General features: G+C 37.6%; 1 protein-coding gene across 4 annotated transcripts in view; it reads left to right on the top strand.

Annotated features, from left to right (window-relative positions):
• Positions 1 to 4,417, top strand: part of ZNF638 (zinc finger protein 638) — a 147,739-nt gene extending 143,322 nt beyond the window's left edge. For 3 of the 4 annotated variants that reach the window (XM_059943020.1, XM_059943017.1, XM_059943016.1), the window contains 3 exons: positions 1,619 to 1,720; positions 2,462 to 2,580; positions 4,098 to 4,417. In XM_059943020.1, the coding sequence (XP_059799003.1) occupies positions 1,619 to 1,720; positions 2,462 to 2,580; positions 4,098 to 4,163 (287 nt within the window). In that variant the 3' untranslated portion in view covers positions 4,164 to 4,417. The other variant, XM_059943018.1, reaches the window with a different exon arrangement.
• Positions 4,418 to 13,338: the final 8,921 nt, after the last annotated feature.

The raw sequence follows: 13,338 nt of genomic DNA, 5'->3' as shown, positions 1-13,338 counted from the left end.
ACTGGATTAAGTTTTTTTCTTCTTAATTTAGTCTTATTTGACTTCTCTGCATCATTTGTTACTGTTGATTATGTACTCTTTCTTGATGCTCTCTCTCTTGGCTAAGTGGGTACTCCTCCTTTGTCTTTTCTTCTCCATTAACCTCTCCTTGATACCAAGCCATAGTCAGTGTTTTTACTAACTGACAAATGCTTCTAGCATAATTTCATGAGGGCTTTCCCCCCTCGGGATTTCTGTTGTGATAGGGCAACTTCAGCTACCAGCTTGCTTAGAACTGCCTCATCTCAACAGAAGAATAGAGAAAGAATCATTTCTTTACTGCTTTTGTAACCATTTATTTTCATTAATAGACAATATATTTGATGAAAGAACCTAGCTTAAGAAAAAGTCATTTTTTAAATAATTTTAAACTTAAAATATTTGTTTTAATCTTTTAAATTATTATGTAATTATATATAATATGTATTATTGTTGTTGTTATTATTAGATAAAGGTGCCTTTGGAGTGGCAGCAGCATATGTGTTTGAGGAAGTATTACTCTGTTCAGGGTTGTAGCAAGACACTGGAGGCTGTTTTAAGCATCAAGTCAAGAAAAGCGAGACAGCCTTTTCAATCGACTCTTTGGGACTTGATGACTGGTGAAATGCAAGGAGTAAGAGAACAGTAAATAAGGATTTCATAGTTTCTAACCATCCCCTCAGATTTGGTAAAGAGTAGCCCAGTTACATGGGGAGAGCACTGAACTTGAAGTCACAAGTCTCTGTCACTTACTGGCTATGCATCCTTGGACATAATCAGTTTCTTACCTCTTTTGGTTTTGCTTTCTCCATCTGTGAAGAAATAGGGATAATAATGATTTGACCTGCCTGTCTCACACGAGATAAAAGCTAAATGAATGATACATATGTGAGAGAGATTTGTCCAGTGCTTTACAGCAGTTAGGTATTTCAGCTACAGAGGGTAACCAGAATTGCTTGGAACCAGTTTTTGTTTTTGTCTTCCCCCAAGATCCTGTTAGGCATTTTGCTGATCACATTGAGTGCTTCTTACATGTTAATTCACTTTGCTGGGTTTGAATGTTTGTAGTTTCACTTGTGATTCAGTCTAACAAGGGTCTTAGTCCATCAGTTTAGGTTTTGTTTTTCTTGGTTGGAAGGGTTTTCAGTACAGGGCAGCAGAATTATTCTCTGCTCGTGTCCTTTTCCCCTCAATCCACACTCTTCTCCCACCCCAGCACTTTTGCATACACACGTTAACTCTTGCCAATAATATAGAACTTGAACTTCTTCCATTACCTTTTAAATTTTTTCCTTAACAATGTGTAAATAAAATATGCTGCTAAGCATTAGTCCCATATCCTTAAATCTATTTAATAAGGTTGAACAGATTTACCCATTTATTCCTTATATAAAGACTCTTGGAAGAATAGTCGGGTAGGATTAACCAAGAAAGGTTTACTTAGAGAGGTGATCCATAAATTAATCTTTTTTTTTCATAGATTAATCTTTGAAGGCAGAGATTATCTGATGTTAGCTTCAGATAACATCACTTAGTATAAAATCTATAAATCTATTTTGAATAACTTTTTTTTTTTCCTTGAAAAATTTAATGAGTTTAGTTGATGAAGAATCTGAATTAATGGATTCAGAACCAGAACGAAAACGCAGGAAGATTGAGGACTCTTCTTTGGGGAAATCAGTGGCACCTGATGTCCCTGAAGGTAAAGTAAAAATGACATTTTTTCCTTATCCATGTGAAATAAAAATTCAGAACCGTAATAAGTGTTCTGTTGTTTAGATGAGTAATGCAGTGACCTTGCTTAGATGATTAGAGTGGAAATTAGCAAGCTTTGCACACTGGCATTTCTGAGAACAGTTTATTAAGCTGTGTTTTTACCTGGCAAAGATATTTTTATTGCACTCTTGAAGTCTGGGATATGTACTTTCTTTGTTGCTCTAGTAAGAATTGAGTTATACTTGCCCAGGCAGAAATTCCAGTTGAGTAGGACATGCTGGAAAAGCTTAGCTAGCAAACTTTGTTCATGGCCAGCTCAGATGAGCTAAGGGGCACCTTATTTGTTTACCCAGTGTATTCCTCAAGCAGACAGTTGACTATCATTTTGCCTCTTCTCCCTGTTTTATTTTAACAGTGGATTCCTAAGAGGTTTATTTCAAAGACTACCAGATTCTTTCCCAGTGAACTGCTATTCTGAAGGAGTTCCCTGCCATTCCTGGAGGCTCTGGAATATTACAGAATTTGTTTAAAAATAAAGACTTCGGTTTTGTGATTAGAGGCTTAATTGCTCTTGATCCCTAGATACATAACAGTGTGTATTATGTTTGTATATAAGTGTATACTGTGCTTAGTATGTTTATCATGTTTAGATAAATGAACACAGCTCTAGATAAATCATTGTTAATTTTTTTCCTTCCTCTTCCCCCTCTCTCTTCCTGTCCTCTAGATTTAGACTTTCTTGTACCGAAGGCTGGATTCTTCTGTCCAATTTGTTCCCTCTTCTACTCAGGTGAAAAAGCAATGACAAATCACTGCAGGAGTACACGTCATAAGCAAAATACAGAGGTAGATATTTTTAATTTTTAACTCATCAAATCTTCAGGTGGTGGTATCATAGTCAAACTACTGAAGTGTCCACACAAAATGTACATTCTTTCCTTTTGGACGAACTTTTTAAGGTTTGTTTATTCCTCTTAAGTTTATTCCTCTTAAGTTCAAAGTACTATTCATGTCCTTCACTGTATCTTGCCAGTAACTCCTAGTTTTTATTCCTTTTCCTCTGGCAACGTTTGCCAGAGTAGATTTTGCATATCACTAGTCCCATGTGACACTCCATTAAAGTGTGGGAAACTGTATATTCTGATGCCCTCTTGCAGAGTCATGGACACATAACATGTTAAAGTTTCAGACTTGTCTAGCCAAAGAATCCACTTAACTTTATTTAATCCATTTCCTCACTACCACCACCCCTTTTTTTAGTTGTACATGTCTTTGGGACACATTTAGATAGAACTCTAGAGAATCGTCATTAGCCATAGTTGAAACAGTGGTTCTGATTCCTCCTGAATGTTTGAGAGTTGCTTTATATATCCTCTGTATTGAATTTGTGGCACAGACACTCATCTAACATTCATTGAGCTGTTATTTGCTGGAAGCTTGTTCAATCCCCCAATCAATTTTATGAGGTAGATGCTATCAGTTCCAATTTTGAAGATGAGGAAACAGGATTGAAGAGTACCTAATCCCCAAGATCACATAGCTAGTTAGTGGCAGATTTAGGATTTGAACCTACCTTTGTTTTATTCTAAGCTTATGCCCTTAAACATTGTGCTGTGCTACCTATGCTCTTAACATGCCACTTTTCCTCTTGAAATCTTCCACTGCCTTCATATTACACTTGGAATAATATCCAAACTTCTTATTGTGGGTCTGTAAGGCCCTTCGTGATCTGATTTTTTTTCTACTTCTCTGACCTCACTATTATTGCTCACTCTGTTTCAGCTTTTTTGGCTCTTTTTTTTTTCGTACATGAAAGGCCCCTTGGCTGCCTTTGCACCTTTATATTGCTGTTCCTTTGCCCTCTCCCAACCCCCCTTGTATAGCTGGTTCTTCCTCATCTTTTAGGTCTCGACTCAAATAACAGCTTCCCTGAAAGACCTTTGACAAAGAAAGACCTAGCTAAAGTAGAACACTCCTCCCACCCCAAAAAACAGTCAATCTCATTTACTTTACAGTCTTTCTTTCCTTTATAATACTTAACCACCACCCCCTAAATTATCTTGTTTATTCTTTTATTGTTTCTCTTCCCCCACTAGAATGTCAGCTCCATGAGGTAAGGGGCCTTATCTATCTTGTTGACCACTGAGTCCCCCAGCATCAAGATAATGCATAAGTATATCATAAATATCAGATGATGCACGAATGGAAGGAAGGAATGTTAATGTAAGGCACTGTGTTTCTAATCTTTATTCTGTAGGCTCAAGCTCTTTAAATTGTAAATACAATGAAATATATTAGATACGTTTGTAACACAGCAAAGCAACATCTAATAAATATTTTATATTATGAATTGCTTTTAACAGAAGTTCATGGCCAAGCAAAGAAAGGAAAAGGAGCAGAATGAGGCTGAAGAAAGAAGCTCTAGGTGATTGGGGGAAAGGGGAAAAAATTCATTAGAAATTCGTTTAGGGTCCAGTTGATTTGTGTATTTTTGTTATCACTTAATTTGTAATTTTTGTTTCAGAAGCAAATATTCATGTTGTACAAATTTCTGATTGCCCTTGATGTAGAGAGACTGAAGGGGAAAGTATGATGGGTTTGATTTTTATATCAAATCATCAGGCATGGAGAAATATCTTTTAGAAGTGTTTAAATAAATGTTCCTACTGTATATTTAAAATACCATGTTGTGTTTGTGGCTGATTTATTAAAGACTTGCTAGCCTCTGCAAACAGGCTTCTCTGCAACCACTGAGACTTGGGATGTTTGGGGATTCTTCTTGTGTTACTGGAAGTCATAGGCATGACAGTGTTTGGCTTTGCTTCAACTGGTACAGGTCAAAGATTTCTTAAAACTCTCAATTTTTCTGGATAAAATTCAATTACAGCATGTTTGGCTCAGGTAGGTTTGAGTAAAACCTTGCTTGACTTTTTTAATGGGTTAGAAAGATATTTTTCCTGCGTCTGGTAGCATCTGCTATTTTTGCCAGGACCCATTTAAGGTAGCTCCTAGCAAGTCATTTAATATTAACTTGAAACTACAAAGACAAAGTAGCCTTTACTTTCTGTAGACCACAAGAATTGCTTTTTAAACCACTTGAATTATTATTTAATATGTTTGTGGGGAGTTGTAAAGGTACAAAAAAAAATAATTCACTGGATTGTTAGGTGCTGGACACAGCCCTGTACTGTAAAGTTTTAGATGAGGCCATGCTTCAGACGTAAGCCTACTGACTTAGAATTTTTAGTATCTGATTCTTTATCTCTTTAGATTAGAATGCACCAATTAACAATAGAGGGTGAATGGAGGGAAACAAAAAACAACTACTTTTTTAGATCTCTTACTCCCATCACAGCACAAGAGTTAGCTCACAGTCAGCAAGAGTGGAGTGAAGAACACAACATCTTTTTGTTGTTGCTCACCAAACTCACTGCACACTCAGTTCGCACTTAGCCACAACCTGAGCAAAATGATAAAATACTACGCGCCACAGAGTAAGGAATGGGGTGGGGAGAGGGATGGCTTGTGAATGCCAAGAGTCTGTTGTAATTAAAACCATATAGGTGAATGAGGTACTAAGAGGGAGAAGAGCTATTAAAAGGTTGGAGTATAAGGTGCTGGCAAGTTAAGGTGGCAGAGTAGGGGAGTTCCATGATGCTCTAGTGGTTAGGATTTGGGGCTTTCACTGCTAAGGCCTGGGTTCAATCCCTCATCTGGGAACTGAGATCCCACAGGCTGTGTGGTGCAGCCCGCCACCACCCCCACAAAAAAACACACCAGTAGAGTAAATAAGACTCTTAAAGAATCTTTTCCTGGGGCTGCTTCTGAAGCTTTTAAAACCAGAGAAATTAGGAACTTCTTTAATCTTGCCTGGATCAACCTTGGTGTTTAATCTTAAGAATTTATTTTTTATTTATTTTTGCCCACACCACGTGGCTTGTGGGATCTCAGTTCCCCAGCCAGGGATTGAACCCAAACCATGGCAGTGAAAGCACCGAATCCTAACCACTAGACCACCTGGGAACTCCCTAATCTTAAGAATTTAAATGTGAAACTCTTATTTCCTTCAAATTAGTTATCTGGATATTGGGATTCTAAATTAAAATAAAAGGAACTGCTAAAGCATAAAAGTATAGTAGAGGTGATTTGTGTGTTTTATCCTAGTGACACATGTTGATGGTTCACTATATGTAGTAAATAATGTTCCTCTCTGCTGCTGCTTGCAGTTAAGACTGGGAATTTTTATCTTAGGGCTCCAAATACAAAAGATTTTTAGGTTTGTTTTGTTTTGTTTTTTTAAATAAACCTACCTTTTTTGCATATAATCTTAGAAGTGTTCTAGACTTTTCCAGAAAACCTTGAAATACCTCCCTCCCTTTATTCACACTACACATATGGGATGTCATTTACATAGCAGTTTCTGCTTACTAGTTGGTTAAGGTATATAATTGGATCGCAGCTTACTTTTATCATTTCAGCATAGTTTCTATCATTATCTAGACACCAAAGCAAGAAAAGGTTGTGTTCAACACCTCTATAAAGGTATTTAGATTCTTTTACCCTTTCTGGCATAGAATGCTGTGGAGGTTTTGCCTCTCCAAAACTGCTCCTTCTGAATTCTTTAAAAAGAAAAAGAATGTGTTGAGAGTCGGGTTTTAAAACTTTAAATTTTTATTTTAATGTTTTATTATTTGATTGTAGAAAATATCAAGCATTTGAAAAAGAATAGGGTAATTTATATATACTAATTATCTAGGTTGAGTAATTATCAATGCAGTTATCAATTTATATATTTACTTTTTTCACTTCTCATATTATTTTAAAGTAAATCTCAGCATGTCATTTTACCCATAAATGTTTCATTATGTATTTCTAAAAGATAAGGATTCTTCTTAAAATAACCAATAATATCATTAAAAATATTCCTTATTTAAATAAAAATCCAGGGACTTTCCTGGTGGTGCAGTGGTTAAGAATCCGCCTGCTAATGCAGGGTACGCGGGTTCAAGCAGTGGTCTGGGAAGATCCCACATGCCGCGGAGCAGCTAAGCCTGTGCACCACAACTACTGAGCCTGCGCTCTAGAGCCCACAAGCCACAACTACTGAGCCCACGTGCCACAACTACTGATGCCCGTGCACCTAGAGCCCGTGCTCTGCAACAAGAGAAGCCACCACAATGAGAAGCCCGTGCACCGCGACGAAGAGTAGCCCCCACTCGCCACGCCACAACTAGAGAAAGCCCGCACGCAGCAACGAAGACCCAGTGCAGCCAAAATAAATAAATAAAAATCCAGTTCAGATTTTCTACTCTTTCACAAATGATTTTTGTTTTCTTTTACTATGTTTGCATCAAGATCAAAATAAGATCCATACGTTGTTGCTGGCTTGGCAGGTCTTTTAAATTTTTAATATATAGACTCTCTTCTGGTAATTTATTTAATGAAGAAACGAGATATTCAGTTTTGCAAAGCCATGCTACTCAAAATGTGGTCTTTGGATCTAGTGCCAGTCCACGAACTGTCTGGTACTAGTACAGAAATTGAAAGTGTTCAGAAACTTCATCGCCATTTGACAGAGGCTGTGTTTGTTGAATCTAATAATTTTAAAAATCGGGCTTGCATGTTTTTGCATTTTTTATTTTTAAAAAAATATTTACAAGTATCAGTCTGTGATAGATTGGAAATTAGGGGGTGAAAAATAAACTGATCCATCACATAGTTTGAGAAGCACTGCTGAAGGGTTTCACACAGCCTGGATTTTGTTGATTGCAACTATACAGTGGAATTCTAACATATTCCTCTTATAAATTGATAGTTGAATACAGAACCTTGATCAGAATTTCCTTTCTTTTTGGCAAGACTGCTTCAGACGGTGTGTGGTCTTCCTGATCAGGAGGCACGAAATACCTGTTTTCTTTGGGATTTTGGTAGCAGTTGATGCTTAGAGCTTTGATGCGCTTGGTCATTAGGGATTGTGAAACATTGATATTATAATTCTGTATTTCTTCTTGTATAAACTAGGATACTTGTCTGAAAAGAGAACTTCCCCTCATCTGCTGTTTGGTTACTCAGTGGGTATGGTTTATGTAAAAAAGACATGATACATATTTGATGCTTTTCCTTTATTTACCTTTTTCCCCCCAAAAATAAGTTGTTTTATTGGCATTCACTGATCGTGATAAATTCTTTTTATTTAAATATTAATTTGAGTTGATGAATTTTAACATATTTGATGTTACAAACCTTTGCAGTATCAGCCTGTTGATACTCAATTGTTCCATTTTTGGCCTTTTTGATTTGACTCCTCATTCCTTTTAACATGACACAACTAATTTTAATAGGTTCCTTCCTATCTATGTATGAAGATGTTGCAGGCTCATCTTGAATACCTCCTGCCCCAAATCTGAAGTCAGCTGTTTCCTTAAGGAACAGTGTCTACTTAGGGTGTTCATTGCTTCTGTTTGGTTATTGCTCTTCAGTGGCTGGAACTTGGAAGTGTATGTTTTGTTTTTAAGATAAAATGCATCATGATCATACTGATTCTTCTGGTTCAAATTCGGACTTACAAGTTTTTATTTAGCTCTTTTAAGTCTAGATCTTCTTTGTCCTATGTCAGGAATTCTCATTCTCAAGGACATCAGAATAACAATACCAAGACCATAACCAACAATGTGATTATTAAAAACAGAAAATTTTAAACTTGAAAGCTTTTGCACGCCAAAGGGAACCATAAGCAAAACGAAAAGACAACCCTCAGAATGGGAGAAAATATTTGCAAACAAAGGAACCGACAAGGGATTAATCTCCAAAATACACAAACAGCTCATGCAGCTCAATATCAAAAAAACAAGCAACCCTATCCAAAAATGGGCAGAAGACCTAAATAGACATTTCTCCAAAGAAGACATACAGATGGCCAAAAAGCACATGAAAGGATGCTCAACATCACTAATTATTAGAGAAATGCAAATCAAAACTACAATGAAGTATATCACCTCACACCCATCAGAATGGTCATCATCAAAGAATCTTACAAACAGTAAATGCTGGAGAGGGTGTGGAGAAAAGGGAACCCTCCCACACTGTTGGTGGGAATGTAAATTGGTGCAGGCACTATGGAGAACAGTATGGAGGTTCCTTAAAAAACTAAAAATAGAGCTACCATATGATCCAGCAGTCCCACTCCTGGGCATATATCCAGAGAAAACTATAATTCGAAAGGATATGTGTACCCCAGTGTTCATTGCAGTACTATTTACAATAGCCAGGACATGGAAGCAACGTAAATGTCCATCAACAGAGGAATGGATAAAGAAAATGTGGTATATATATATACAATGGAATATTACTCAGCCATAAAAAAAAGAATGAAATAATGCCATTTGCAGCAACATGGATGGACCTAGAGATTGTCATACTGAGTGAAGTAAGACACAAAAAGACACATAAGATATTGCTTATATGTTGAATCTAAAAAGGTACAAATGAACTTATCTACAAAACAGAGTTACAGATGTAGAAAAACTTACGGTTAACAGGAAATAAGGGGGAGGAGGGATAAATTGGGAGATTGGGATTGACGTATACACACTACTGTATGTAAAATAACTAATAAGGGCCTACTGTATAGCACAGGGAACTCTACTCAATACTCTGTAATGGATTATATGGGAAAGGAGTCTAAAAAAGAGTGGATATATGTACATATATAACTGATTCACTGCTGTACACCTGAAACTAACACAACATTGTGAATCAACTATACTCCAATAAACATTAAAAAATTTTTTTTCCATCTTTGCTCTTGTTTTGCCTTTAGGGTATATCCTAGTAAGGATATACATTCAAATTATAGGGCTTTCAAGTCACTTGGAATAGTTCTTTAACAGTTATGCTGCCATCTAGATTAACATTGAGGTTTGTTTAATTTCATTTTTGATTTTTAAGGGTTACCTTTTTCAATTTAATTTTGCGTTACGTAAAACATTTTACATGCTTCTAAAGTCACACTTATAGGACAAAGAAGCCTAGCTTCTGTCTCCATTCTGTTGCTTCCCTTCCTGACATAAGTAACCTTTCTTTGTTAATTTTGTAATATATTTTTTATGTATGTAGGCAGATTCATACCCATGGGATAATCAGTTTTTAATACCTTGTACCTTTAATGATTGCTAACCTAAATGAAGACCCAGTGACAATAAGAACAGAGGTTGAAGGTAGAGGAGAGGCAGGAAATATCTGAATCCTGTGTAAACATAGGAGGAGGGGATTTGCCAGATGCTGAACTTTTTACAGGTCACAACACTGCTGGAGTTAAATTACAGTACGTTCCATGAGCTGAAGGGTAGTATACCTTTCAATAAAACTTTAGTATTTTTTTCTTAAAGGGGTGGTTTTATAAGAAGACTTTTAGAAGATTTACAAGGAAAGAGTGGGAAATGGATAACACATTCTATGCCCCAGACTCCATGAAAAAAAGGAAATAAGGTTCTATGATTTACTCTCTACCACTTTATTCTGCTCTGACATCTATGAATCTTCATCATCAAAACATTACAGGCTTCTGAGGTACGTGCTGAACTTTTTTTTAAAAAGTGTGTGTGTATATGTATATAAATCATGTTTCTGTCCTTTTTCAAAGTCTTATATGAGAACAAGATCATAAAAAGATACTTGACAACTTTGCCTATGCTAAATGCTTACTGAGAGGTATAGATGTTGAGAGTTAACAAAAGGAAAAGTAAAATAAATGACAACAAAGGGGGAGGTTAGAGAGTAAAATGGAATTATACTGTTTTAAGTTTTTACGTTACTTGTGAAGTGGTATATATATTTTTTAGTGGTCTACCACTAAAAAAAATAATAGGTAGGTTTAAAAAGTCAACAGAGAAGATAAAGTGATTACTAAGACATAATCTAACCCCCCTCCCAAAAAAAAGGAAAGGGCAAATAAAGAACTAAAGAGACAAATAGAAAACTTACAGAAAGATGGTAGACTTGGACCTCACCATATCAATAATTTTATTATATGTCATTAGACTATACATTGCAATTAAACTAAAGTGTTGGATACTTTAGGCATGAACTGAAATTAATTGATTAGCACATCCTCACGTGGCCAGCTTCTTTGTACTCTTAGGTGGGCCCTAAACTTGAAGATTTTGCTTTTCTTAAATTTAAGTCTCTTACAGAAAGAGTAATATAACCTGTGAGAAAACAACTCTAGTTACTATAGACATATAAATAATTTGTGTGGAAAAAAAAATCTCACTTACGTAAGATGAGCTCATTTATCAAACTAGACATTGGAACTGGAGTCAGGAGTGAAAAAAAGAATGTTGTCTGGTAGAGTGTGGGCTGGTAGTTTTTAATTCTCATAACCTAGGAGTAGGTGAAATATGAATCCTATCCATGTGCCAGTGTGCTAAATGTGTTATAGCATTCTCAGTTAATCTTCAAAATAATCCTAGGAAATAGATGCTATGGTAATTCTCATTTTACTTATGAGGAAGCAAGCTCAAAGAGGTGATGACTTGCTCAGGGCCACACAGCTAGCAAGTGATAGCACTGGAATTGGAAACCAGTGCATCTTAACCCAGAGGCCATGCTCTTTTTCACCCTCCAGAGTTCTGGTCAGCTGGTTAGACCCCTTGGGGTCATGAGGAAGAGAAGTTCATAGATAGACATAGCAATGTGGCTGTATTGGTAGGACCAGGAATCAGAGAAGGAAGAAGGATGGCCTTCCATGCATAGGTATGGAGTATTTTGTTTCAGTTACCTGCAAAAGCATTAGTGGATAAGGTGGAAAACCCTGGTAGCTCACTGGTAGGAGTGGTCTCTGGTCTTTGGTGGGGTGGGGTATTTTATCACTAATATTGTATAGAGTTGCCTATAGTAAATGATGATGATAAAAGCAGTTGTACTCAGTTTTTATTATTTTTAAGTACTTTACAGACCCCCCCCCCCAATTTGGCCTTCATGGAATAGACTATACCCATTGCCCTGCCTTTAGTACACCCCTGCCAGTGGGGCTGCATTCCCCTAGAGGTGGCAGCCCTGCTGCATCTGTGGTGACTCTTTCAGCCCTGTAGAACAGCTGGAGCCTTCTGAGTCTCTCCTGACTTACAAAGAAAGGCTTCTGAGTGGCCAAGAGGGGCACCTGGAGTTTGCTGGTGCCTTTTTGAAAAGACTAGCCAGAGGCTTGGGTGGAAGTGTAATTAACGCACCACCTCTCACCAGGCTTGGTTGCAATGAGGACAACTTCTTGACTCCAGGTGTGTGTAGGCCCCTGGGTTGATCCTAGTCATGTATTAAGGACCAGAGAAGAGAGGCCTGGCTTATAACAGCCACTGCAGGGACTGACTGGGAGCTGCACTCAGGTGTTATCTACCCTGTGATGGCCCTGTAGTCTAGAACTTTCTTATTTTCAGTCCTCCAACTCCAACACACCTGTTGCCACCACCTTCCCAAGGAAAACCCCTTGTGGTAAGCTGCCCCAGCCAGGGAAGGAAGGGGTGAAGACACCTGAGGGATGTTGCAAAGGTGAAGTTCAAACTTTGGCACCGAGGTATAATCACTCTGCAGTTGTAGAAGTGTCCCCATACTTTGCAGTGAGCTGCTGGCTCTTGGTAAGTGTGACCCAGCCAGGTTTTTCTAACGCGACATTCAAAGCTATATTAGTTAGAAACCTGAGGAACACTTAAACATAAGGAAACTGAATTAAACAGAGAACACTATTGAATCTCTCTATTCTTTTCCTTCTTTGAGCCCTTGATTAAGTAATTTGCTTGTATTTCAGGCCTTTTTTACTTAAGAAATACACTGTGTCATTAAACTTTGAATTACACCTAGCAGGGAGGGCTGCGCATGCCAAAAGGGGCACCTGTGACCAACAGCTTGAAGGAAGGCAGAAATCATGCCTTCCTCGTGTTCACCCGGGGCCTTTCTCCTTGAGTAGAATAGCTTGGCACCTAAGTATTTGAAACTTCCAATCTCTTCTGTTCAGCATGTCAATTAAATGGACGTATAGTGTAGCTCCAAGACCTGAGAGAGAGGAGTTGCTATTGTGGGGAAGTGAGGTTTAGAGGTGGGAATGAAAGGTACTTAGGAGGGCTTGTACATGTGATTGCTGTTGCTTGCTTGTGAAGCACTCATTTTTCCCTTTTCTTCTAAGTAGTCCTGCCATTGGGAACCAACATGGAAGCCACCCTACCTCTGGATTTTCAGTTCTGAGAGCTAATCCATTTTCTTATGTTTTATCAGCTTTCTCTCAAACTCACAGCTTTAGATGTTGAGGTTGGGAATTTGAACTTTATCCCATTGTCAAAGGAAAATATGCACACTTTTGAGATGAAATCCCATATTTAGGAAAATCACATTTACACACCTTTACATGCCATCTACTCTGGCGCTGATGTAAGGCAACAGTTTAATTTCCATCTTTTGTCTAATGTGATATTGCTGCTTTCCTTGTTCATTTGTGGATGATTCCACTAGGCTCCTGTCCCTTTCATCTCCCCAGCCTTGCTTGAAACATCCATACACACAATGCCTCCTCTGTCATGTCCCATGGACAACCCCAGTCTACTTTCTCTGTACTCCAAC

The sequence above is a fragment of the Balaenoptera ricei genome, chromosome 13 (genome assembly GCF_028023285.1).
Source record: "Balaenoptera ricei isolate mBalRic1 chromosome 13, mBalRic1.hap2, whole genome shotgun sequence".
Lineage (NCBI taxonomy): Eukaryota > Metazoa > Chordata > Mammalia > Artiodactyla > Balaenopteridae > Balaenoptera > Balaenoptera ricei.
The sequence above is the reverse complement of the archived record's forward strand: the minus strand, read 5'-3'. Positions and strand labels throughout refer to the sequence as shown.